Source organism: Magnolia sinica, chromosome 5 (genome assembly GCF_029962835.1).
Source record: "Magnolia sinica isolate HGM2019 chromosome 5, MsV1, whole genome shotgun sequence".
Lineage (NCBI taxonomy): Eukaryota > Viridiplantae > Streptophyta > Magnoliopsida > Magnoliales > Magnoliaceae > Magnolia > Magnolia sinica.
In genome coordinates, this window is record NC_080577.1 from 81,788,115 (window position 1) to 81,811,285 (window position 23,171).

Consider the following 23,171-nt stretch of genomic DNA (forward strand, 5'->3'; position numbering starts at 1 on the left):
AGATTAGCATTACATTTGTTCTTGTTCTAACTCGGAGTTAATACTGTCAATATATACTATTTCTTCTGAAATCATCCCTTCCAAATTGTGTAGATTTGTTGCTGTGCATAGGATCACATCCTTTGACTCATGTCCAATAGGTCATTGGCAATGATTCATAGTTCTAAGAGGAAGATTGGAGTACACAGTTTATTGGTGTGTCCATGCTCCTATCAGACAAGGGAATTCATGAGAACTAGTTTAACTGAGAGAATGGTCCTTGATGGAGTGCAATGGCAGAACAGGATTCATGTAGCTGATTCCAGTTGGTCTTCAGATGATGTTGATCTTCTTGGTGAGAACTGCACAGTGAATTTTTTAGGAGTGGTTATTGTATTCGTTATTGAAAATGGCATTAAATCCCACCAGCATTTATTTCTTTTAGATTGAATGGCAAATCATTTTTAACAGTTGAAGTTCTGTGATATTTGGTGGAGCTATCCAGAATGGAAAATCATTGTCTACCACTGATTTTTATATAACTATTAACTTGTAGGCAGTTATCTGTTTGGATGGTGATGGTTGCAAGTTAAGAAGTGGACTGGTGAAATTGAGGAAGGTTTAACTCTTGACATGTTAATTGCTTGTGATTCATGTGACCTTTGGTAAGTACATTTCTTTGACAAAGCTTCCTAGAAACCAAACTAATGATAATTACCAACTCTTAAACTCACTGACACATGTGCCCTTAACAGCAAGATGACTCTCATGCACCATCTCTTCAAGGTAACACCTTTCATCCAAAGTGATGCTTTTTCTTCCACTAGGCTATTAGGCAGCAGTCTTTGAAATATAATGCCAACAATTAGTCTTTTCTTGTGCAAATCAGAAATTTCAGCCGCTAGAAGGTCAAATCCATAAAAAAAATGCTTCGATCATAGTCGAATGTGAAAGGTTCAGTGACCCCATCAGGGACCGACACTCGAATCGAGCCGAAGAGCCCGGCTTCTCTTTGCATTCCATAGTGTGCATGGTAAAGGTATGTTCCTGGCTGCAATATGTTTATAGGAGTTAAGGTGATTTAGAGACCTTACTAATCCAATCCTCAATTACAAAGATAACATGCTGTAGATAGCCCAGCTTGTGAAGATTTCCGGCATCATAACATGTTGTTCCAATGTTAAGCCCTTGATGCAGGTTGCTATCTACATATGTGAAGAGTGTGGGTTTGAAATTTACCAGGTAATAATGCATTGTCTACACATGTGGCTTTAAGGGATCGCGTGAAGTTCCTTTTTTTTTTTTGAAAGATGAGAAATTTATTGAAAGAATGATGAGAGCTAGGATTGTGTGAAGTTCTTTTTAAAGCTATATGTTTGAATTGCATATCTGTTATGTACTCTGCGATTCTGCATTTGTTGTGTACTTGTATGTAGCTGATGATCCTAGCTCTCTGTTGCCAGTAGATATCTTACAAAATATATCATCTCTAGATCATCTGTACATATTTTCAACCGGTTGAATTCAAAATACAGCAATGCTTTGATAATCAGACTATTAATGATATGTATAAATGCTTAGGAAGATAGGTGGGGTTCATCAATATGAAGTTTGTACTAGGCAAAGGACCTATTATTCTTTGCTCTTAATGTAATGGTTAGGACTTACAAGTCAATAAGGACAGGAAGAATTTGTTGTTTGCTTGCAATGTTGTGATTATATGCTTTGAAAATTTCAATCTCATAGGCTCTTGGATAAACTTGATGGTTTGAACGGTTGCCTTTTGGCCAGATGGTCATAGATAAGAAACTCTACTAGATAGTTTGGGATAACAGTAATCTTTTTGATGCTACATATCCACCACTGTGATCTCCTTTCGGAGAGACTTCTTTTTTCTTTTTTTTCCTTTTACTTTTCTTTTCACTTATTTTCCACTCTAGATAGAAAGGCATTATTGTTGAAACCAAGGTAATTAAACACCTGGGTTGGAGTTGAGTAAATATAGACAACACAGACATAATTACACCAGCCTAACTTCTACAAAAGACATTATTTCCTGTCCTACAAAATTGTTCATTTCAAAGGAGTTTGTGTGTGTGTGTGTGAAGATTTCATTGTAATCAAGATAAACAACCAAATAAAAAGATTTCATTCTTTTGTTGTAAAATTTATGATTTCAGGGCTTGTTTATGGAAGCATTTTGATTTTATTTATTTACTTATAATAGGCACTCAAACATTGGTGAAGCCGAATTTTCTAGATTCCATTCTGGTACCAAACGTGGCAATATTGTTGGTGTCACTGGATTTCCAGGTTGGTTGGTTTTCATTTATGTTCTGCAATTCTAGCTAGCAAAACTTTCCTGTATCTTATCCTTTGGGTATTGGCTGTACTTGCATGTCAAAATATTGATTTTCTTCTTGGTAAACTGAAACAGCCCGACCAACACAGTATGATATTGTCCACTCTGGGTCCCACTAGACCCGCACGGTTTTGTTCTCGGGGTCGCCCCCAAAAGGCCTCATACTATGAAGGTGCTAACTCCACATATAACCACCATTACTTCCTACGACTCTTCCGATGTTGGATAAGTTCAACCCCCACTGTATACACAGCAACCTGCCAACCATTGGTAGCTCGCCCAGTCCCTTTTTAGGCCCCGCCCACATGTGCCCACCCACATGTGCAATAATGACGGGGCGTCACAATATCCCCCATCGAGGGCAGAGCCGTCCTCGGCTCTGATTCCATATGAAATAGCCCGATCAGCACAGTATGATATTGTCCGCTCTGGGTCCCACTGGACCCGCACGGTTTTGTTCTCGGGGTCGCCCCTCAAAAGGGCTCATACTATGAAGGTGCTAACTCCACATATAACCACCATTACTTCCTACGACTCTTCCGATGTGGGACAAGTTCAACCCCCACTACATACACAGTAGCTTGCCAGCACAGTAGCCTGCCAACCACTGGTACCTCGCTCAGGCCCTCTTTGGGCCCTGCCCACATCAGCATCCGCCCACATGTGCAACAGTGACGGGGCGTCACATAAACAGTGACACTTGAGCTTTGTAGGAGAAAGTGGATCACTGATTATGTTAGACTTTTGGTATTTGGAAAAAAGCGGAAAGCAGCAGCAATGTGTTCAAAGTCTTATGAATAAAAGTTCATCTATATTGTGATAAGCTAAATAGTTTGTTTCCACAAGTGCGTAGCATGGCTAATGATATGTTGGATGCATGAGCCACCCAAAGTATGGATTTGGGAGTCTACTAGGGGGCATCTAAGACTGGTGATTAATGAAGTTCCTCTCCCGGAATGTGCATGGTTTGGAGCATAAAGATAGGATGCTAATCCTTATGGCTGTTGGTCAGGGAAAGGAAAATTGATGTGATGATGATTTAGGAAATGTCATGGGTAAAAGATCTGATGATATGTTAAAATTTCCAACATTTGTGGTAGGAAAGTGACATTTTTTTATTTTTTTGTAATACTTGTATGCTTTGATGAAGTACCCAACCAAATCTCTATCTTTTCTGTTGATGCAAATCAGCGTGGAATTGGTCTGGCTGGCTTGTCTGCTGAGGATCTAATTGTCTGGCTGTCTTGGAAAATGATAGGATCTAATTGATGCAAATCTTTTCTGTTATGATCATATTGGAAAATGATCCTGCAAATATTTGGAAGGATCCAATATGCAAATCTTTTCTGTTATGATCATATCCAAGGGAGCTGCTCGCATGTCTGGCTGTTTGCTTGTTTATTTTTGCCAATTGTCTTTATTTGATGGAAGTGGTGTTCATGTATGTAGGGCAGTTGTGCTACACCAAAAATCAGGCCTTTCGAACTCTCAAGTGGGCTCCACCTGTTAGATGGCCTACAAGTTGTCACTGCTCCTCATCAAACGACTTCCGCCAAAGGTTGCTACTCTCATTTTTTAGCAGTTACAGAGGTGCAAAGATATCAATATCTGGAGGTGTGGATTCATCTATTCAAAGAAAATGCAGTTCTGTATGCCTAGACACCACTGTCTTGAAGATGCATCCTTCAGGAAACAATGATTCATCTGTTGAATCGAAGTCTACTTTATTGTCCAGTGATGTGCTTCACAAAAGATTCAGTAATCCATTGATTACTTTCAGTTGAACCAAAAAGAAAGAGCAAGTGGATGAGGCAGATATTCCAAAGAAGTCAGTTGAGGGGATGAAATTTTCACTAGTCAAATGGAACAACTACACATTAGGTGTAAGTGGCTCACCGGAAGGATCCCCTCAAAGATGTAACTCAATAGATCAGTCGACTGCTCCCGTTATATTTATAGAGGATCCAAACATGAGCCCTTTGCTTTTTCAGAGACAAGATGAGGTATGTCTTTTTACCTTTATAAGTAGGCTTTTTGGTAGGGTTGTCATCATTTTGGGGTGGGTGACCCAACTGGCAACGGGATGCCCCAGATTCATTTCCTCTCTCCAGAAACGTGGCCCACCTTTCTTGTTGTGTTTGATTAGTTGGGTCGTACTACATTATCAAGTTTTAATTCAGTAAACTAGTCTCTCAAGCCAATGGTTTGTGTGTTTGGCTATAGCAATCTTCCTTGATTATGGTTTCTCAAAGGCATCAGTCCTTTGGCGATATTGAAGAATGCAGCTCAAGTGACAAGATATTCTAACAAAAACCAGCAGCAATCTTCTAAGATACAACAAAACATGTAAAAGCCTAAGAAGCAACTGCAACCTTGTTATTTCTAAGATACAGGCTGATTTAGTTGTGTTATTTTCTCAAAATGCTTTAAGCGGCGAAAGCTTCTTTTCCTGTATTCTCTGATGCTTGTTTTTCCAAGAGCTTGCAAGTCTCAGGAAACAAAGGGCTGAGATGTTATGCATCAAATCCTTACTATTTTTAGCAATGCCCTCAGCAAAAAACAATTTGGAGTTTCAGTCCTCTGTTTTAAGTGAAATGAGAGTTTTGTTTCGCAGGGAAAACACTCGTGTCCATCAAGGCGTCGTTTAGCAATGTTGCTAACATGCTCCTCGACTGGAATGCTGATGGCAACGAAGATCACTGCTCCTGGCTTGGGGTTGCTTGTGACAATCTCTCCTTCGTCGTCGTCTCTTTGTAACTCACATACCTTCTGTTCTTTTTGTTCTTTCTTCTTATCTGATTTCAACTTCTAATTCGTTACAATCATGAATCTTCTTGAAGGAATCTCTCAAATTCGAATCTCGGCGGGGAGATTTCGCCAGTCATTGGGGATTTATAGAGCATACAGGCACTGTATGTTTTACTCTATTGCATCAGCATAAATATGCATTTGGATGAAATCATTTTAAGCTCAAATGCTTATGTTGGTTGCATTGATGTGCAGAGATTTGAAGGGGAATCAGCTGACCGGGTCAATCCCTGATGAGATCAGCAACTGCATCTTGCTGAAATCTCTGTAATCTCTCTCATTTACTTGCATTCTGAAGTTATGGGATTGAGAATGTAGTGGAGGATATAACTGAAATCTGTGTTGGTTTGTTTTCTGTAGGTATTTGTCCAGTAACTTGCTATATGGAGATATTCCGTTCTCGACATCTAGGCTCAAACAGTTTGAGGAATTGTTAGTATCATGTCTGCTTTTATTTGGTAGATTGGTCATTTTCACGAATCTTGCTTGCCCCTTTGTAAGGGATAGATTGGTCATTTATGGTGATGTCACTATGCAGGACATTAAAGAACTATCAGTTAACAGGGCCTATCCCTTCAACCCTTTCACAGATGCCAAATCTCAAAACTCTGTAAGGTTGCTGTCACTTATATTTGAGGTGCTTGTTCTATTTTGTGGTTTATGCTTTCTAATATCTACTTGAAAACATTGAATTGATTTTTTTTTTTCCTTCTCATTTAGGTTTTCTCAGTTACACATTTGCATTGGGGGTTTGTCTGATAGAACATACCTGAACTACAATTGTTTGTTTCCAATGGTGTGGATTTGTGTGTACAAAGTGATTTTAATGGGTCCCTTGCTGTTTAAATTTTTTTAGGGATCTTGCTCAGAATCAGCTCACTGGTGACATTCCGATGCTGATTTACTGGAATGAAGTATTGCAGTATCTGTGAGTACTTCCTCTACTCTGTGTACTCCATGTAAATCACAATTTATAAGTCTATCTCAAATTAGTTCTAGTTCATCTAGTAATTTGGTATGTTTTGGAGTCGCCCATTATTGTGACCACACTATGGGTTGTGTTATGTAATGTGATGGCCACTTTGATTCTTGTTATGTAAGATGGACGTTAGATAAACAATAGTTGTTAGCCAAAATCAGGCTATTGTTTCCTCAATAACTACTTCCATGTAATGCAATTACATCCATGGCATACACTGGATGTTTTGTTTCTTCATCTAGTGGCATTATGTCATCCAATGTAACACTATTCCAATGAAAAACAGCCATTATTTTGTGTGCCTGATGTTTTCTGTTTTCTCAATTTATCCATTTTTTGCTTTCACATGGCCTTTCCTGGCATGCAACTGTAACACCAGTCAGCTTTTCTGTGGTCGCAATTCCATTTTCTAAACCTTGCTATGTTATTTTTTTTTCCCTGCAAAATGATGAATGATGTTGTTTTCTGTAGTGGGTTGCGGGGGAATTTGCTGACGGGAACATTGTCTCCTGATATGTGCCTATGGTACTTGTAAGTGGATACTAATGGAACCTGCATCAATGGTTGTCTGGGAATTTATATTTGAGATTTTGTTCATACCCATGTTTGAACCATCTCTACTGGTGTTGTTGCAGTGATGTGAGGGGCAATAACCTCTCAGGATCCATACCGGATAACATTGGGAATTGTACGAGACTAATGACATGGACTCTGCTGAGCATGACCACTGATGGGAATATCAGATTTTTAGACCCCTCCCAAGACAGTAGAACAACAGGCCAATGAACCCACCTACACTCAGGACATTTGACGGTTTAGACCGATGGCTATGATCATTCTTGCACAAGAACACTCTATTTCGCTTTTCTTTTATCCAACAGATTGTCCACAATTTGTTACGACTTTAGATCATATGGACTTTAGATCTAAAAATTTGTTACGACTTTAGATCACATCTTTTTATCATTTCTTTTCTTGTAATAAATTCAAATTCCCATCCTCCAGCAAGTCACTGAATCGAAAGCACCTGATCCGACACTGAGCCATGCCAAACCCCAAGGTCTTCTTCAACATGACCGTCAGTGGGGCCCCTGCCTGCCGGATTGTGATGGAGCTCTACGCAGACACAACCCCACGGACGGCTAAGAACTTCCAGGCCCTCTACACCGCCAAGAAGGGCACAGGGCGTTCCGGCAAGCCCCTCCACTACAAGGGCTCAAGCTTTCACCGAGTCATTCCGAATTTCATGTGCCAGGGCGGCGATTTCACTGTCGGAAACGGCACCGGCGGCGAGTCGATCTACGGCTCCAAGTTCGCCGACGAGAATTTCATCAAGAAGCACACCGGCCCCGGGATCCTATCCATGGCCAACGCCGGACTGGGAACGAACGGCTCCCAGTTCTTCATCTGTACGGCCAAGACGGAGTGGCTCAATGGGAAGCACGTCGTGTTCAGTCAGGTCGTTGAGGGTATGGATATCGTAAAGGTGATTGAGAAGCTGGGGTCCTCATCTGGGAGGACCTCGAAGCCGGTTGTGATCGCTGATTGCGGTCAGCTCTATTGAGATGGACGGTTGGGATGATGGTGTCCTAAGAAATTAGGGTTTATGACTTTGGGTTTAGAGTCTTGTGATCTTTTTACACTTTTGTCTTTGAGAAGGGAGTAAACGACTGTTTGGGTGTAGAAAGGGTTCTTTCTTATAATAAGATTAGGGTTTTGCATTTTCAAAAAAAAAATTCAAATTTAAAATAAATAAATAAATCCATCTATAACATCTCTGTCAGTTTTTCTTCTTAAATGCATCAAAATGTTTTAGAAGCTGCAACCTTAAAATGTGACTGTTGGTACTAGAATGGTTTAAAACCGTTCCTAAAATTTCATTCCGAAAATGTGACCAGTGGTACTAGAACGGCTTAAAACCGTTCCTAACATTTCGTTTCTAAAATTTGAAACGGTACCCAGTTTTTCTGCGACTCCTCATTTAGGAACGGTTTTAAACCGTTCCTGAAGCATTTAAGGAACGGTTTAAAACCGTTCCTAAATGACGATTTTGGTATAATGTGAGTCTAGTGGTCCATTCTATTGAATATATATTTGAGTTGATTTTCAATAATCTGAACCAATAATTATACATATTTGTGCTGATTTTCATTGATCCAAATCATTCGTTTGATTGAGCCCTATTCGATCTTCCAATCCATTCACTTGATTTGGCCTATGCCTACTGATCCAAATCCTATATATGCTTCTGGCCATTTTGTTGATTCAGGACAAATTATATTTGAAGGTTGATGTTTAGTAATCCAATTGATGATATATTTGGGTTGATTTTCAATTATTTAAACCAATCATATATATTTGGGTTGATTTTCGTTGATCCAAAACATTTTTTGGATTGAGCCTCATTCAATTTTCCCAGCAACTCATATGATTTAGCCTATGTTTAGTAATCCAAACCCTTCAAATGCTTTGGGCCTTTTTGTTAATTCAAGCCAAGTTATATTCGAAGGCTGATAATTTGTAATCCAATTGATGATATATTTGGGTCGGGCCTCTATTTGATGTTTCAAGCCGTTCACATGATTAGGCCTATATTTAGAGATCTAAGTTACATGATTTGGGTAATTTTCATCGGTCCTAGCCAAGTGATATTTGAAGGCTGATCTAACCATGCTTGTTACTTGCCCCCTATGTAGTGATCCATCCTATTGACAATACATTTGGGCTGATTTTCAATCATCTAAACGAATCGTATATGTTTGGGTTGATTTTCATTGATCCAAACCATTCATTTGATTGAGCCCTATTCGATCTTCGAAGGCATTCATATGATTTGGCCTAAGTTTACAGATCCAAACCCTTTATATGCTTCCGTCCATTTCGCTAATTTAAGCCAACTTATATTCGCAGGCTAATGTTTAGTAATCCAATTGACAATATATTTGGGTTGATTTTTAATGATATAAATTAATCGTATATATTTGGGCTGATTTTCATTGATCCAAACCATTCGTTTGATTGAGCCCTATTTGATCTTATCGGTATGATTGGGCTGATTTTCATTTGTGCATATCTTCATATGATCGGCCCAATATTTGATGTTTCAAGCCATTTACATGATTAGGCATATATTTAGAGATCTAAGCTTTTATTATGATTTGGGTAATTTTCATGGGTCCTAGCAAAGTGATATTTGAAGGCTGATACTTTGTTACTTGCCTCCTATGTAGTGATCCATCCTATTGATGATATATTTGGGTTGATATTCAATGATCTATACCAATCATTGTATATATTTGCTCTGATTTTCATTGATCCAAACCATTTGCTTGATTGAGCCCTATTCGATCATCCAAGGCATTCATATGTTTTGTCCTATGTTTACAGATCCAAACCCTTTATATACTTCGGGCCACTTCGTTGATTCAAACCAAGATATTCGAAGGCTGATGTTTAGTAATCCAATTGACGATATATTTGGGTTGATTTTCAATGATATAAACCAATCATATATATATTTGGGCTGATTTTCATTGATCCAAACCATTCGTTCGATTGAGCCATATTTGATCTTGTTGGTATGATTTGGCTGATTTTCATTTGTGAATATCTTTATATGATCGGGCCTCTATTTGATGTTTCAAGTCATTCTCACGATTAAGCTTACATTTAGAGATCTAAACTCTTCATATGATTTGGGTAGTTTTCGTGGGTCCTAGTGAAGTGATATTTGAAGGCTAATCTAAACCTGCTTTGTTACTTGCCCTCAATGTAGTGACCCATTCTATTATATATATATATATATATATATATATATATATATATATATATATATATAGGTTGATTTTCAATTATCTAAACCAATCATTATACATATTTGGGCTGATTTTCATTGATCCAAACCATTCATTTGACCGAGCCCTATTCGATCTTCCAATCCATTCATTTGATTTGGCCTATGCCTACTGATCCAAATCCTTTATATGCTTCAGGGCATTTCGTTGATTCAGGACAAGTTATATTTGAAGGCTGATGTTTAGTAATCCAATTGATGGTATATTTGGGTTGATTTTCAATGATCTAAACCAATCATATATATTTGGACTGATTTTCATTGATCCAAAACTTTCGTTGCATTGAGCCTTATTGATTTTCCAAGCTGCTCATATGATTTGGCTTATTTTTAGTGATCCAAACCTTTCAAATGCTTCGGACCATTTTGTTGATTCAAGCCAAGTTATATTCAAAGGCTAATAATTAGAGAGAGAGAGAGAGAGAGAGAGAGAGAGAGAGAGAGAGAGAGAGAGAGAGGAACGTTGGGGAAAGAGGACGTTTTGAGATCGACCGAGAAAGGGAGAGGGGGTGCCCGGCGAGAGAAGTGGAATGAGAGAGAGACATTTGAATTTTTTCGGGGCATTTTGCTTGGACATTAACGGTGCGTTTGGTCGGAGAGATTTGAATGGGAGCCGGGCATTGCCTTAACCACGAAGGAAACGGACGCGGATTTATTGCGAAAGCCCTTCTGTTCCTACGCTGGGATGACATTTGAATTATTTCGAGGCATTTTGCTTGGACATTAACGGTGCGTTTGGTCGAAGAGATTTGAATGGGAGCCGGGCATTGCCTTAAGAAGGAAAGAAACGGATGCGGATTTATTGCGAAAGCCCTTCCCAGTAACTTCCAGCGGTGGGATGACAGGTGGGGCCACTATGATGTTTCTGAGAAATTCACTTCGTCCATCTGTTTTTTCAGATCATTTTAGAACATGAGATAAAAAATTCAGGTGATCCAAGACTCAAGCCGACTATACGAGAGAGAACTTAGGAAAGAGTTTCCTACCGTTGAAATGGTGCTGGGCTCTACCTTGATGTTTATAAGCCATCCAAACCATTTATAAGGTTATTCCCATTGGGATGAAGTGAAAAAAACAAATCATTCTGATACCAAACTTGTGTAGCGATAACAAATGTTTCAATGGTGGTCACTTAATATCCACAGTTTCCTCTGGTATTGCCAGCTTGAGTTTTGGATGCACCTGAGTTTTGATCTTTTGATCTAAAATGACTTGAAAAAATGGATGGACAGAGTGGATTTCTTAGAAACATCCATGCAGGACACACCTAGCATTCCATCACAGGAACTTCCTGCGAAAGGCTTTAGTAGTTAATCCGCGTTCCAAGTAAACTATGACATATATGATACTTGGCTGAAAACGGTCCTTGATACACATGCACCTAGAATTGTACACGTGGAATATAACAACCGAAATAAAACCAACTAAATTGTCCATCTCACTATTTCGGAGTAATAATCCAAATATCATAATGTTTATCAGGGCGGGCCTGGACTGTATACAACCCAGCCCGGCCCAGCCAATAACTATTTGCAGGGGCAATTTTGTCAAGTACGTCCCACTAAAAATTGGTGAGGTGGGAAGGAAATGGTCCTAGATCTGGTGGTTCCCTCCGTGTTCGTGTGAATCCAACTCAACCACCATCTGCATTCTGTGTTAGACCCCGGACTTAAATATCAGCCTAATACATTTTTCTGTATTATACTGTTTAAATTTTGGTGTGGCATCTAATGCCTTAAGTCGATTTTATATAATCAAGATGGGCAGGTCCCTTTGGTGTGCCCCACTTTAATTATACTTCAACTTAGTTTTCTGGACTTTGGCTTAACGGAGTGGATTTAGACCATGGATTTAACGGAGTGGATTTGGAACCTAACGGATAGCTTCTATGTTATTATGTGCATGGGACACATCCAACCCATCCAACAGAATGACCTCACCCTAAAGGACTGTAAAGGAGAGTTTAAATAAGAATCATCCCTATCCACGCATCAAGTGGCCACACTTATATTATGTTATTTATAAATGGCTATACACTGTTTTCTATGTTGTGGATCACTTAGTAGAGTGGATAGGATATTTTATCGCTAGGTGAACTTCACGGTGGGGCCAAGCTGTTAGGAAAAGTCCATTTCACCAACACTTAACAGGCGGGAAGTAATCTACTTGATGTATCTTAAAGTATAGTCCAGCAGGTCAGACTAGAAATTCTCTTTCAAAAAAAAATAATAAATAGGGCCGCACCGTGATGTGTATGCTAGTGAAATCCACGCTGCGTTCCATGTACAATCCGCATGTATCCCCGGGACCAAAAAAATCAGTCTAAGATGTCACTAAAGTGGGCCACAACAAAGAAAAGAGTTGGGAGAGAGATGTCCACCCTTGATTTTTATATGGTTTAAGGATTTAGTGTATGGATCTTGGGCCCTTTATTTGGATTTAAGAATAATCAATCGTCCTATTTGTGGGTTTGAGATCTGATGGATTTGAGTTGAAATATATATGATTGTGCCATCCTACTGTGAAAAGCATGATTCACTTAGTCTTTCTATTTTATTTTTTTTTAAAATAAAAATCATTGGTTGTTTCGAAAACCATTTTGTTTCACCACTGGTGGTATTTGTTTGTAATGATTTCAGAATTTTTAGTCAACAAATATTTGATGATTGCATTTGATACTCGCTGAAAATGGCAGTCACCATGGATCATGTTATTTATAAATCACCAACTTCTTCATCCAATCTAATCCATTTTATTATAGAATGAAATTTTCATGTCAAAGAAAATTATTCAGTTAAATTCTTCAATATTTATTTTAGTTTCACAATCTTTTTTCCCCATTAAAGTTCTTTTTAGATTTTTGAATTGGTATGCTGATTTCTTGCAACTGTGGCCTGGATATTTCAAGTGCTTGTGAATTTTCATGACTGGAAGTGATCAAAATGGATATTTCAGGCCTAGAAGTCTGAAATTTCCATGCAAAACTGGATTCTTTGGCTAATGTACACTACACCAAAAAAGCTATTTCGGAACGGATACTTCTTTGGTTCTGAACGGCTCAAAACCGTGCCAAATGTGAAATTGTTTTCTACCATTCCAAAACCAATACATCCCTAATTCCAGCCCCAATCCTCTTACTCCCAACCCTCCCGGCCCTCTCGCGAGATCTCTCCCTCTTGATGTAGGACTTTCTAAGGATCGATTCAAAGGGAAAATCCTTGGTGGAGAAGGATCTAGGGTTCTTTGAGAGGATCAAGTCTCAATTTTTTACTAGAAAATCTCTGAATTTAGGGTCTACGAAGCCAAAGGGAGATTCTTCCGTGCCACTGAGGATCGTCAGTGGAGATAATGCAGCAGATGTTGTCAATGATCCTCAAGGTGTTGTCTGGTTGATCTCGCCACTAGTTCCCATGCTGTTGGGGATTCTCACTACACGCCTATCGGATCTGATGACTCTTCCAATGAAGCCAAGAAGGCCGAGGCCCTGGGATCAGCGGTCATGATCGACTGCCATGATCCTCAATGGGCTGATGAGTTGGCCAAGTCAAAGCAACGGTTGGTACACAAGTTTTGGAAATCGGGATCATCTTCCATTCAATCATCAGCGGTGTTACACTATCACTATGCCATAATCGTCATTTAGGAACGGTTTTAAACCGTTCCTAAATGCTTCAGGAACGGTTTAATACCATTCCAAAATGAGGCGTTGCAGAAAATCAGGAACGGTTCAGAACCGTTTTGGGTACCGGAATTTTAGTAACGGTTTTAAACCGTTCTGGTGCCAACAGTCACATTTTGGGCACAATTTTAGAAATGGTTTTGAATGCTTATTAATGTTGCCAACGGTCAAATTTTAGGATGGAATTTTAAGAACAATTTGAAACCCTGATAAACACAAAATTTAGGGTGAGGGAAAATAAATTAATAGAAATTTATTGCATTCCATCAAAAGAAAGATTAATCCAAAGAAAAACATAAGCTAATTTATACAAGGCATTTCATGACAAAAGCAAACATCAACAAACTTTGAAACAAGAAAGGTCCCTTACCATGAAAGAGAATTACTTTCAATAAAAGATGATTTATGTCCATAACCCCTCATCTACAAATCAAGAAGAACAATGCCATGCCCACCGCTACTTGTACAATTGGATAAGATTGCTGAGCAGGAAAAAATCTAGAAAAACATCAATGCATGCTAATATCCAAAAATGCAAATGTGTGTGAGAGAGCATTTGAATTTCAAAATAATAAAAACATAGCAAAAGAATTCCACAAAAGCAAATTAGCAAATTAACCAGAATACATCCTTCGGAGGTTTTTACTAAAGAAAGAAAGAAAAAAAAAAAAAAAAACCCCCTTAAGAAGGCTCTCCCTAAGATGTAAAATAGAATATGGAAAGCAGAACTCCCTTCTAGATTCTACAAGAAGAGCGCGCTCTTCATGAGTTTTATCCGAACGTATGTCTAGTTCGCTTGCAGTATAGCTGTGCAGAGATGATCAGGGTGACTAAGCTGATATATGCAAAGCTGAAATTGAGGACACTGCAATACTAGACAGAAGCTTTTTGTGCAAAATAAAAGAACCATAGCCAACACACTATCGCATGCATGGTGGTCAATCAGTAATTCTGAATGACAAAAGGGACATTGTCATCATTACTGCGCCCAAAAACAAAAAAAAAAAAACATACATATTTTGAATAGAAAAATCAGCAATATCATGGTCATTGTTAGGGAGAAACCAAAATAAATAAATAAATAATAATAATAATAATTGTGGAAGTCCATTCTGATAGCAAGCAAAGGTTCTTTTTCCGTGATCTGAGAGAAGTTTTGCAAGCCACAAAGGCATGCTTGCTCCAAGAACCATAACAGCAGGCATATGCCAACCTGCCAAGTGATCCACCACTTTACAAAAAGAATTTGACACATGTGGCTTTCTCCTGATTTTTGCAGGCATATGCCAACCTGCCAGGTGATCCATCACATAGAAATGTTCATAGGAGTACCTGTAGAAAAAAAAAAGGAAAAAATAAAACAGGAAATTGACAGATGAAGTTGACTCTTGTGCCATGAATCTTACTGCAGGAAGCGTTACAATGGACTGATTGCCACAAAGACACAAATCCCTTAGATTACTTGCAGGTTTTATTGGTCCATTTGCTATAATTTCCAGATTAAAATTAATTGTATTTCCAAAAAAAAAAAAAAAAAAAAAACAGAAAAACAAAACATATTAAGCAGATTAATTGAATAAGGAACTCAAAAGAAAATCTTACACATTATAAAGAAAACCCAAATCATGCATTAGTAATTAAAGGGATAGAAAATGGAATAATCCTGACATGAAGAAGAACAAAAAAAAAATAAATACAAAAACAGAGAAAATGGATTAAAACAATCAGTTCATGACTATGTAAAATCAATGCCATTTGCAAATATCACACCATATGCATTTGCTGATTCTGTATGATCCCTTGAGAATTATGAATAAGAATAATTGTAGCAATATAAGCCTTACATTTGCTTGGAAGGTTCTGATCCTTTGGGTCTTCTAGCTGCAATATAAGGGAATCTTCATAGGGTTTGTGAAGAGTTCAAAATCCACCACAAAATCTTTCAAAAAAAACAAAAAAAAAAAAACTAGTTGAAGTCTTATAGCAAGCCATCAGGAGCAATATTTATGAAGATGAATTCTTGCCGGAGGGCCTTTCCAGGGAGTGTTTCCAGGCATTTCCATGAATCATGAGAAACAAGCTAATTTATGAAGATGAATTCTACAAATCGTCTGTCCCATGCAGCCAAATGAACCCTAAAGATGAATTCTACAAATCATCTTTCCCATGCAGCCAAATGACCCCTAAAGATGAAATCTACAAATCATCTTTCCTAGCCAAAACATGATCTTCAACTCAGCAACTGTACCCATTGTGGATGGGCCATGACCAAAAAGACCTCATCCACAGAACAATCTCAAATGTCTGATTGGTAGCCTGCAAATTGACAACTAATCCCACAGTCCACACTCAACAGGCCCTGAAAACAGTCCCTAAAATCCACATACACAGCCCCTGTTTACACAAATAATCAGGCACATCCCATCATCAAATCTAATCCCTAAATATCTTGGCATGGTTTATATAAAACACCAGAATACCCAAATCAACCAAACACTCAAAGCTCAATTCCACAGTCCAGTCCTCAAACCTGTCCAGTAACGCTCTTCATCTTCCCATGCTTAACCTATAAACCAGCTCATTTCAACCAAACATGCCCATTCATTTCAGATCTAACCCAGTCCAAAAAATGTCCTCAATCTGCTCCCTTCAGCCTACAAACCAGTCCTAAAACCCATAACCACAGTTGCCCATAAAAATAGAAATAGAAAGTTCCAGACTCTGCCCTTTTCAGCTATATAACTGGAGTTGGCTATAATTGAATGGTTATAATCACCCCACTGGAGGTGGCTATAATTGAATGGTTATAATCACCCCACTGGAGTTGGCTACATCAAATGGATTTTCCAGATTGTTTGATCAAACTCTCCACATGTTCAAGAGCACCACATAATGCTAGACCATTGCATCATTTCTTTACCTGTTTGGAATTAAAGAAATGAGATTATGAATTTTCTAAATCCATAAATTTTTAAATACATGGATTTGCGTTGGATTTGGATTTAGCAAGTCTCAAAGTTCATAACTGGCTAAGCTAGGAATCCTTTGGTAGAGAATTATTGCAATTGTAGGGCATTTCTTTGCCAAGCTTTTAGTTTGTTTTTTTTTTTCCTGCTTTAACTGTGGTGCAATTTGGGAAATTTATGGACATCTCCAATGAAAAACAAACATGAGAGATTAGACTAGTATTAACCGAGGTGCATGTGCATGCTCATGGACAGGCATATCCTTTTTTGTGTGGCGAACCATCCATTGGGAGTGATCATGCTATCTCATAAAAAATAGATTGTATTGGCAATAATAATCGATTTTGGTGTAGTGATCATACAAATGAAACACATCAGCTGTCATTGCATCTAAAATTAAAGCTATAGGAAGGAGTAGAGCCCACTCTTCGGGGTTGCAAACCTGCAGCGGTGGGACTTCTAAAATGCACTTAAGGATAAATGAAAAAACCTTCAATGGATTCTCAATCACTAAATAAAATAGATATCAAAGAAGCCATACAACTCGAAATAAAACAGTTTATAGTTATAAAGGTTACAAAGAAGAAGAACGAGGGCGCTCTTCAACTTTATTGGGCATCCCCTGTTTCAGAGGCTTAAGATCTTTTATCCGCTCCCTGCATCAAAATAGCAATTTCTCACCTGTTGAATAGCTCTTTTCTTCCACTAGATTAATATTAGAGCTAATGGTAAATGTATATACAATTAGTTTAATACGTGTACGACAGGAGGCGTCCATGTTAGGAACTTTTTCTAATACTGATCTAGATGAGCCAGGAAGCCTTGATGATAGTACTTTCAATCTCGGCAGTGGTGTGAGCAGAAACAGCTGTCTTCCATTCTTTTAAGATGGCCTTCTTTCATTCTGTAATGTAGATCCTCACATTCTTCCTGTGACCACAAACATGCAACAAAGAACAATTCTAAGAGATGGTGCTGGCATGGGCATTGATATGTACTACTTCTAGTGATTTATCACAGATAGATTCTACGACCTAATGTCGTCAAGTACAAAAGATCAATAACAATCTGCAAACATATACTGATAGCAGGCATAAAAACCCACAACATGATGAAGAAATTGGCCAGTCAACCAACGCATAAGAAATTCTACAGAAATGCAATTTGATTTCATACTCGGAATCAACTAAACTGAGTTGCTCTAGCTGAATTCCAAGTCAATTAATTTGGTAGCTTATGAAAATTGAGATCAACTGTTGAGTATGCTTGCCACTATCTTTAAAACATAAGCAATTGGTGACAACATTTACCTCGGAGAAGTCATTGTCTGATACCATGCAAATGCGAATATCCTTCATCAGATTGGACACATTCAGGACAATGTCTGTACTAATCTCTCCTGTCTTGTAAGACTCGAAGCCCTCTTTATGCCTGAGAGGATAAAACCGAAATCACGAGCTGCAAATCCAAGAACAGAAAGGAATTCCACTCACTTCTTCGAATGACTCTCCTTTGGCTCTCAAAAGAACAAGTAAAGCACTGATCAAAACTTCATTAGCTTCACTCAGTAAAAAATCAAGAGAAGCTTCTGCCTCCTCTTTAGATAAATCCACCCCATTTATCAGAGATTCAATAATCTGCAGATTTATTAAAGATCATAGAAACAAAAGCTATTAATAAAGACAGAAAAACCATAATAACAACACACCAAAATCAAAACCCATCAAGCAATCTGATGTTTCAGGCCAAACGATCAATAGATAAACAACATAATTAGCCTATATTCTTTTTGAAAGGGTAAGTAATTAGCCTATATTCTTTTTGAAAGGGTAAGTAAACACACTATATAATAAATAGAACTGTGTGATATCAAGTCTCAAACAAGTATCACAACCTGTTAATGCATTCTCTTCCCAACCATCTGTGTGATATCAAGTCTCAAACAAGTATCAAATAAAAATAAATAGAACTGCTCTTACTAATTAGCCTATATTCTTTTTGAAAGGGTAAGTAAACACACTATATAATATGGTTGGCTACATGGGATGCAGCTGCAGTCATGGAATCTGAAGTTTCATAAGCTGACCTGATATAATGCATTAATTTTTTATTTTTATTTTTGAAAAGTCACATAATGTATTACGAGGACAGAAATAAAAATGATACCAGAAATACAGGAGACCTTCAGAAGTAGAAGAAACAATAATCCATTATGTGCTTATGTCATGTTCTTCAGAATATCAATGTCAGACATGGATGCCAATGCACGCATCATGCATGCGGATGGATGATTTCACAGTACAGAATTTTGGATGCATAACTACATTGAAAGGAAAGGATGCATGAAGGCAACGGCAGGGAATGCCCTGTACAAGTAGAGCTCGTGGACACCTCTTGGCAAGATTAATATGCTAACTTGTTAACATCCCACATGACATCTTGAAAAAGGATTTGGTCCTTTATGCCACAACTAGTAGGCATTATCTCAAACAACTCTTTGATATTCTCTGGCAAAACCCAATATACCCTAAGCATCCCACTACAAATTGTAGCCATGCTCATGCATGAGCAGCTTACAAAGTTTCACAGTGGGATGTTCTTACACTAAAATGTCAAAAGTGATAGTTGACAAGCAAGGAATTGGGATTGAGTTCTCTCAGACGATTTTTTTCTTGTGATAGGACCAAGACTCGCTGTGCTAGATTTTGCCAGAGCCTCACACTATTTGGAGTTCAATCTTTTGCATGGCTGGCTACAGAGAATAAAATCCTTGCTCTCGGGAATCTCAGGAAGTACCAACAAGCATTTCCTAACATGTGCATCTTGTTTCAGATTGATGGGTACTATGGATCATATGCTTCTTCATTGCTCTATGGTTAGATCCACATGCTATCACTTGCAAGGTTAACTAGCAAATCTCAAAAACATGACTTGCAGAAACGGCACAACCATAAGCTGCTTATGAAACAATATGAAGACTAGAAGAATTGGGGTACTGCAAACCAAAAGGCAAAGTACCTAGATGCAGGTGCATTCATAAAATATGCAGCAGATCATATTAGGTTTTAAAATATACATCCAAAATAGGCTCTGTGACATACTAGTGGCATTATAAGCCAAATTAGCTAAATTATGAGCTGACATGTAAAGGTCGATCTGACTGTTCAAATCCTTCATCCAATCCATCTAATGAAGGGTCTGGCCAAAATTCAGGCTATCATATGATGGAGGTGGGCCGCTGTGAAATTCAAGGGTGGGCGTTCTCTTCCTGCTCATTTCCTTTGATGTGGCCACATTAATTTTGGATCATAGAGGTGATCTGAAGTGACGTGTCTCATAGATGGGTTGGATTCCTTGAACATATCACTCAGCCCCACATTTTCCTGATACCACCATAGTTCACCTTAATATATAATAAATAAATAAAATAAAAAGCTTAAATTGTTGATTTTCTTGGTAGTAAATTCAAAAGAAGCTTATCCATTCTGCCCCCTGGTACCATATCCGGACCATTCATTCAGCACGCCCCTACCATTAACGGCCCGTAAGGTGAAAACCTCATTGATCCAAGAGCATCTTCATCCATATAGTCCATTAATGTTGTGAAAATCTCATTGATGGCCCACATATATGGACAGTGAGGATCTCTGATCAGAGAATTCATCACCATATAGACCATCAACGGTCCTCATTTACCAGAAGGCATCTTGACTTTGATTTCTTATACTATAATGTCGGTGCACAATCCATTGGCATATGTTACGGAATGCAGGGTGATAACTTACCTTCAAAACCTGATGTAATTCAACTTCATAAATCTAACAACATCCAGCGGATGAGACTCTACGATCCAGATCAACAAGCACTCCATGTGTGGGGACTGTCGTGGGATGGTCGATGTTGCCGGGAGAGGGAGATCAAGAGAGACGGTTGAGATCGAAAGAGAGGGAGATCGAGAGAGAGGGTTGAGATCGGGAGAGGGAGATTGAAAGAGAGGGAGATTGAGAGAGGGAGAGGGAGATCGAGAGAGATGGTTGAGATCGGGAGAGGGAGATCGAAAGAGAGGGAGAGGGAGCTCGCGTTTTGGGCGTTCGGGAGGGATTAGGGCGTTTTGGCAATGAAAATAATCCAGTAGTCTGCAACAAATTTACATAAATGTGACCTCGGGCCATGTGGGGTCCACTTAGAGGGTTCTAATAGAATCCAATCCGTCCATCTGTTTCAAAATAATATAATAAGCTAATACTAAGAAATAAGAATATCCAACACTCAATCAAGACACACCGACAAAAAAGTGAAAGTAACAACGTACAGCAGCAATTATTCCAGTGTGGATGAATACCGTTTCAAATCGGGAACGGCTTAAAGCCGTTTTTGAACCAAAATCCAACCATACCAGTTTGGCGATTTTGGTGTAGTGTATGTCGCAGAACAAGTGCACGATCAAACCGTTGGTTGCTGCCTTAGCTTTTCATCAAAATTTTGAAGGGATGGGCGTTGGAGGATGCATTGCTCCGGTAAATTTTAGAATCTTTTACTTGATAGTGGGACATGTTGGATGTGTATGTGGAATCCAGACTGTTCATTTGCCAGGCCTCGCTGTAGATGGGACATCCACCGGTGAGATCATGGTCAATGGCTGGACCTTTTCTCCTAGCTGCATAATTGCAAACTTCATAAGTCATCCAATCCAGTCAGTGGTTTAGATGGATTATCCTACCTGCCAATTGTAGTAGCTTTTCCCATTGAAACTTGACCATTGGTTAGAATTTTTTCTTCTACAATCAGTGGGTAGGATCATTCAATTAGTGTTGTTCTTGGGGTATCCCTAATTCAATCCAGGGATCGACAGATGAATGGCGTGGATCCTGTTGATACCGGCCATATCAGTGGCGATTTAGAGCAGAGCCCCTTTGTCTGGTTATTTTCAGAGCACCAGTAAAGTAGTCTGCAAGAGATACAAAATTATAGTCCGCTGACAATTGACATGGGCGGCCCATGGTGCGAAACTTACTGCTGATTGGATGCCATGGTGGGACCCAGCAGATCATCCAATCAGTGCTCTTCATCTCATGGCCCCATCGGACAGTGGGACCATAAAAAATAGTGGTACCATGGATAATAAACTTTTAGGGTTGTTTGGATTGCTATATTCCTCCCTAATATAATCTAATAGTATCACAATCACAAATTAAATATCTGTCTCCTAAAGTCATACTCGTTCACAGTCAAAATCAATTGTTTGTATATTCCACTAACTTTCCTTCATTTGGTAAATGAGAATAGTCCTCTAGCATTCACACATTCGGAAAAAAAAAAAGAAAAAAAAGCCTTATAGTGGTCTGCACTTCTACACATCCTCCATACGTTTCAGCTATTTGTATATCAAATTAGGTGGGCCTCACGATATTATGCTTATAATATCCTACATATATATTAGATTACAAATGAGTGCATATACAATCAGCTACTACAATATCCACATTTCACAGGGAACAAAAGAGGATGAGATCTTGGATTTGGTTGGAAATACTGATTTTCTGGTGTTTGCTAGATATATGCAGGTAATTTAGATTTGCGCTGTAATTTCATTGCAAATGGTAGTCGCCTCACTATATTCACTAGTAAATGATGTGTGCTTGTAGTTCATTAAGTACATCCATGGTGCTTTAAGCAACTTTGATGTATGGGTAACTTGTTCCAACCCAGTCAATATGGAATATAAGTGCCTGATGTATGGTTCATTTTGTACATTGTGAATGATGAGCATTGTCGGTGCCTTTTAGGTTTCCCATTGATGACCAGGGGCATACCACTTTTGTCATTGAGTACTTCAAAGAGAAGTACAGAGTTGTCCTCCACAAGATTTTCTGGCCATGTCTTCAAGTTGGCAGTGATAACAGACCAACATACTTGCCTATGGAGGTATATTGCCACTGCTGTCCTACAATCATCATTTGTTATTTTGTTGCATGCATGTGTCAAATTTCATTTTTCAATATCATGAATGATTATATGCTGTCAGGTTTGTCAAATAGTTGAAGGGTAGCGATACTCGAGGAAATTGAATGTGAGGCAAGTTACTGCCATCTTGAGGGCTGCTTGTCAACGTCCTGTTGACAGGGAGAAACATTCATGAGGAAATTGAATGTGAGGCAAGTTACTGCCATCTTTTGAGTTTTTAATTCTTTTTTTTTTTCTACTTCTTAGAATTTGAATTTTTGATGGTTTTGTGATCTGGGTTTTTGATCGTTTGGTCTGAAACATCAGATTGCATGATGGGTTTTGATTTTTAAGCTTTTTCTCCCATTTAGGTCCTTGTTAAGATCATGGGTTTCTCGAATTGCAGATTTATTAAATGAGGACTTTATTTTTATTATCTCGTTTCTTTGTTTCTGTCTTTTTTTTTTTTTGTTAGAATGACAATTTAAGATGATTGTGTACAAAACTCGCTTGAGTGTTACAAATTCATTAACAGCTGTACTTGCTGTGTGTTACAAATTCTCTCTTTGGAAAATTCTGTCAGCATCTTTGGTCTAATTCAC

At 38.5% G+C, this 23,171-nt stretch overlaps 3 protein-coding genes and 1 long non-coding RNA gene across 9 annotated transcripts; all 4 read left to right on the forward strand.

Annotated features, from left to right (window-relative positions):
- The first annotated feature begins 3,041 nt into the window (after positions 1-3,041).
- LOC131246197 (LRR receptor-like serine/threonine-protein kinase SIK1) lies at positions 3,042-6,926 on the forward strand. 3 transcript variants are annotated; one of them, XM_058246104.1, is made up of 7 exons: positions 3,042-3,899; positions 5,345-5,416; positions 5,510-5,581; positions 5,688-5,759; positions 6,006-6,077; positions 6,600-6,659; positions 6,764-6,926. In XM_058246104.1, exons 1-7 carry the CDS (start codon positions 3,766-3,768, stop codon positions 6,912-6,914), a joined length of 633 nt encoding a protein of 210 aa, XP_058102087.1. In that variant the 5' UTR covers positions 3,042-3,765; the 3' UTR covers positions 6,915-6,926. The 3 variants fall into 3 exon arrangements, 2 of the variants coding, with proteins under 2 accessions (XP_058102087.1, XP_058102088.1); XM_058246105.1 differs by having other exon boundaries at positions 6,600-6,653; XR_009171239.1 differs by lacking the exons at positions 3,042-3,899; positions 6,600-6,659; positions 6,764-6,926 and having other exon boundaries at positions 5,510-5,607; positions 5,688-5,764; positions 6,006-6,305.
- Positions 3,937-5,242, forward strand: LOC131246199 (uncharacterized). Of its 3 annotated transcripts, XR_009171241.1 has the most exons (4): positions 3,937-4,344; positions 4,565-4,687; positions 4,956-5,094; positions 5,182-5,242. XR_009171241.1 is itself a non-coding variant. In XM_058246107.1 (2 exons), exons 1-2 carry the CDS (start codon positions 4,183-4,185, stop codon positions 5,151-5,153), a joined length of 360 nt encoding a protein of 119 aa, XP_058102090.1. In that variant the 5' UTR covers positions 3,937-4,182; the 3' UTR covers positions 5,154-5,170. The 3 variants fall into 3 exon arrangements, 1 of the variants encoding a protein (XP_058102090.1); XR_009171240.1 differs by lacking the exons at positions 4,956-5,094; positions 5,182-5,242 and having other exon boundaries at positions 4,565-4,949; XM_058246107.1 differs by lacking the exons at positions 4,565-4,687; positions 5,182-5,242 and having other exon boundaries at positions 4,956-5,170.
- Positions 6,927-7,128: 202 nt separating the features above from the next.
- LOC131246198 (peptidyl-prolyl cis-trans isomerase-like) lies at positions 7,129-7,879 on the forward strand. The gene has a single exon (XM_058246106.1). It carries the CDS (start codon positions 7,174-7,176, stop codon positions 7,690-7,692), a length of 519 nt encoding a protein of 172 aa, XP_058102089.1. The 5' UTR covers positions 7,129-7,173; the 3' UTR covers positions 7,693-7,879.
- Positions 7,880-21,045: 13,166 nt separating this feature from the next.
- Positions 21,046-22,966, forward strand: LOC131247368 (uncharacterized). Of its 2 annotated transcripts, none has more exons than XR_009171683.1 (3): positions 21,046-21,143; positions 22,413-22,551; positions 22,652-22,966. It is a non-coding gene; the product is annotated as an uncharacterized LOC131247368 (long non-coding RNA). The 2 variants fall into 2 exon arrangements; XR_009171682.1 differs by lacking the exon at positions 21,046-21,143 and adding an exon at positions 21,150-22,190.
- Positions 22,967-23,171: the final 205 nt, after the last annotated feature.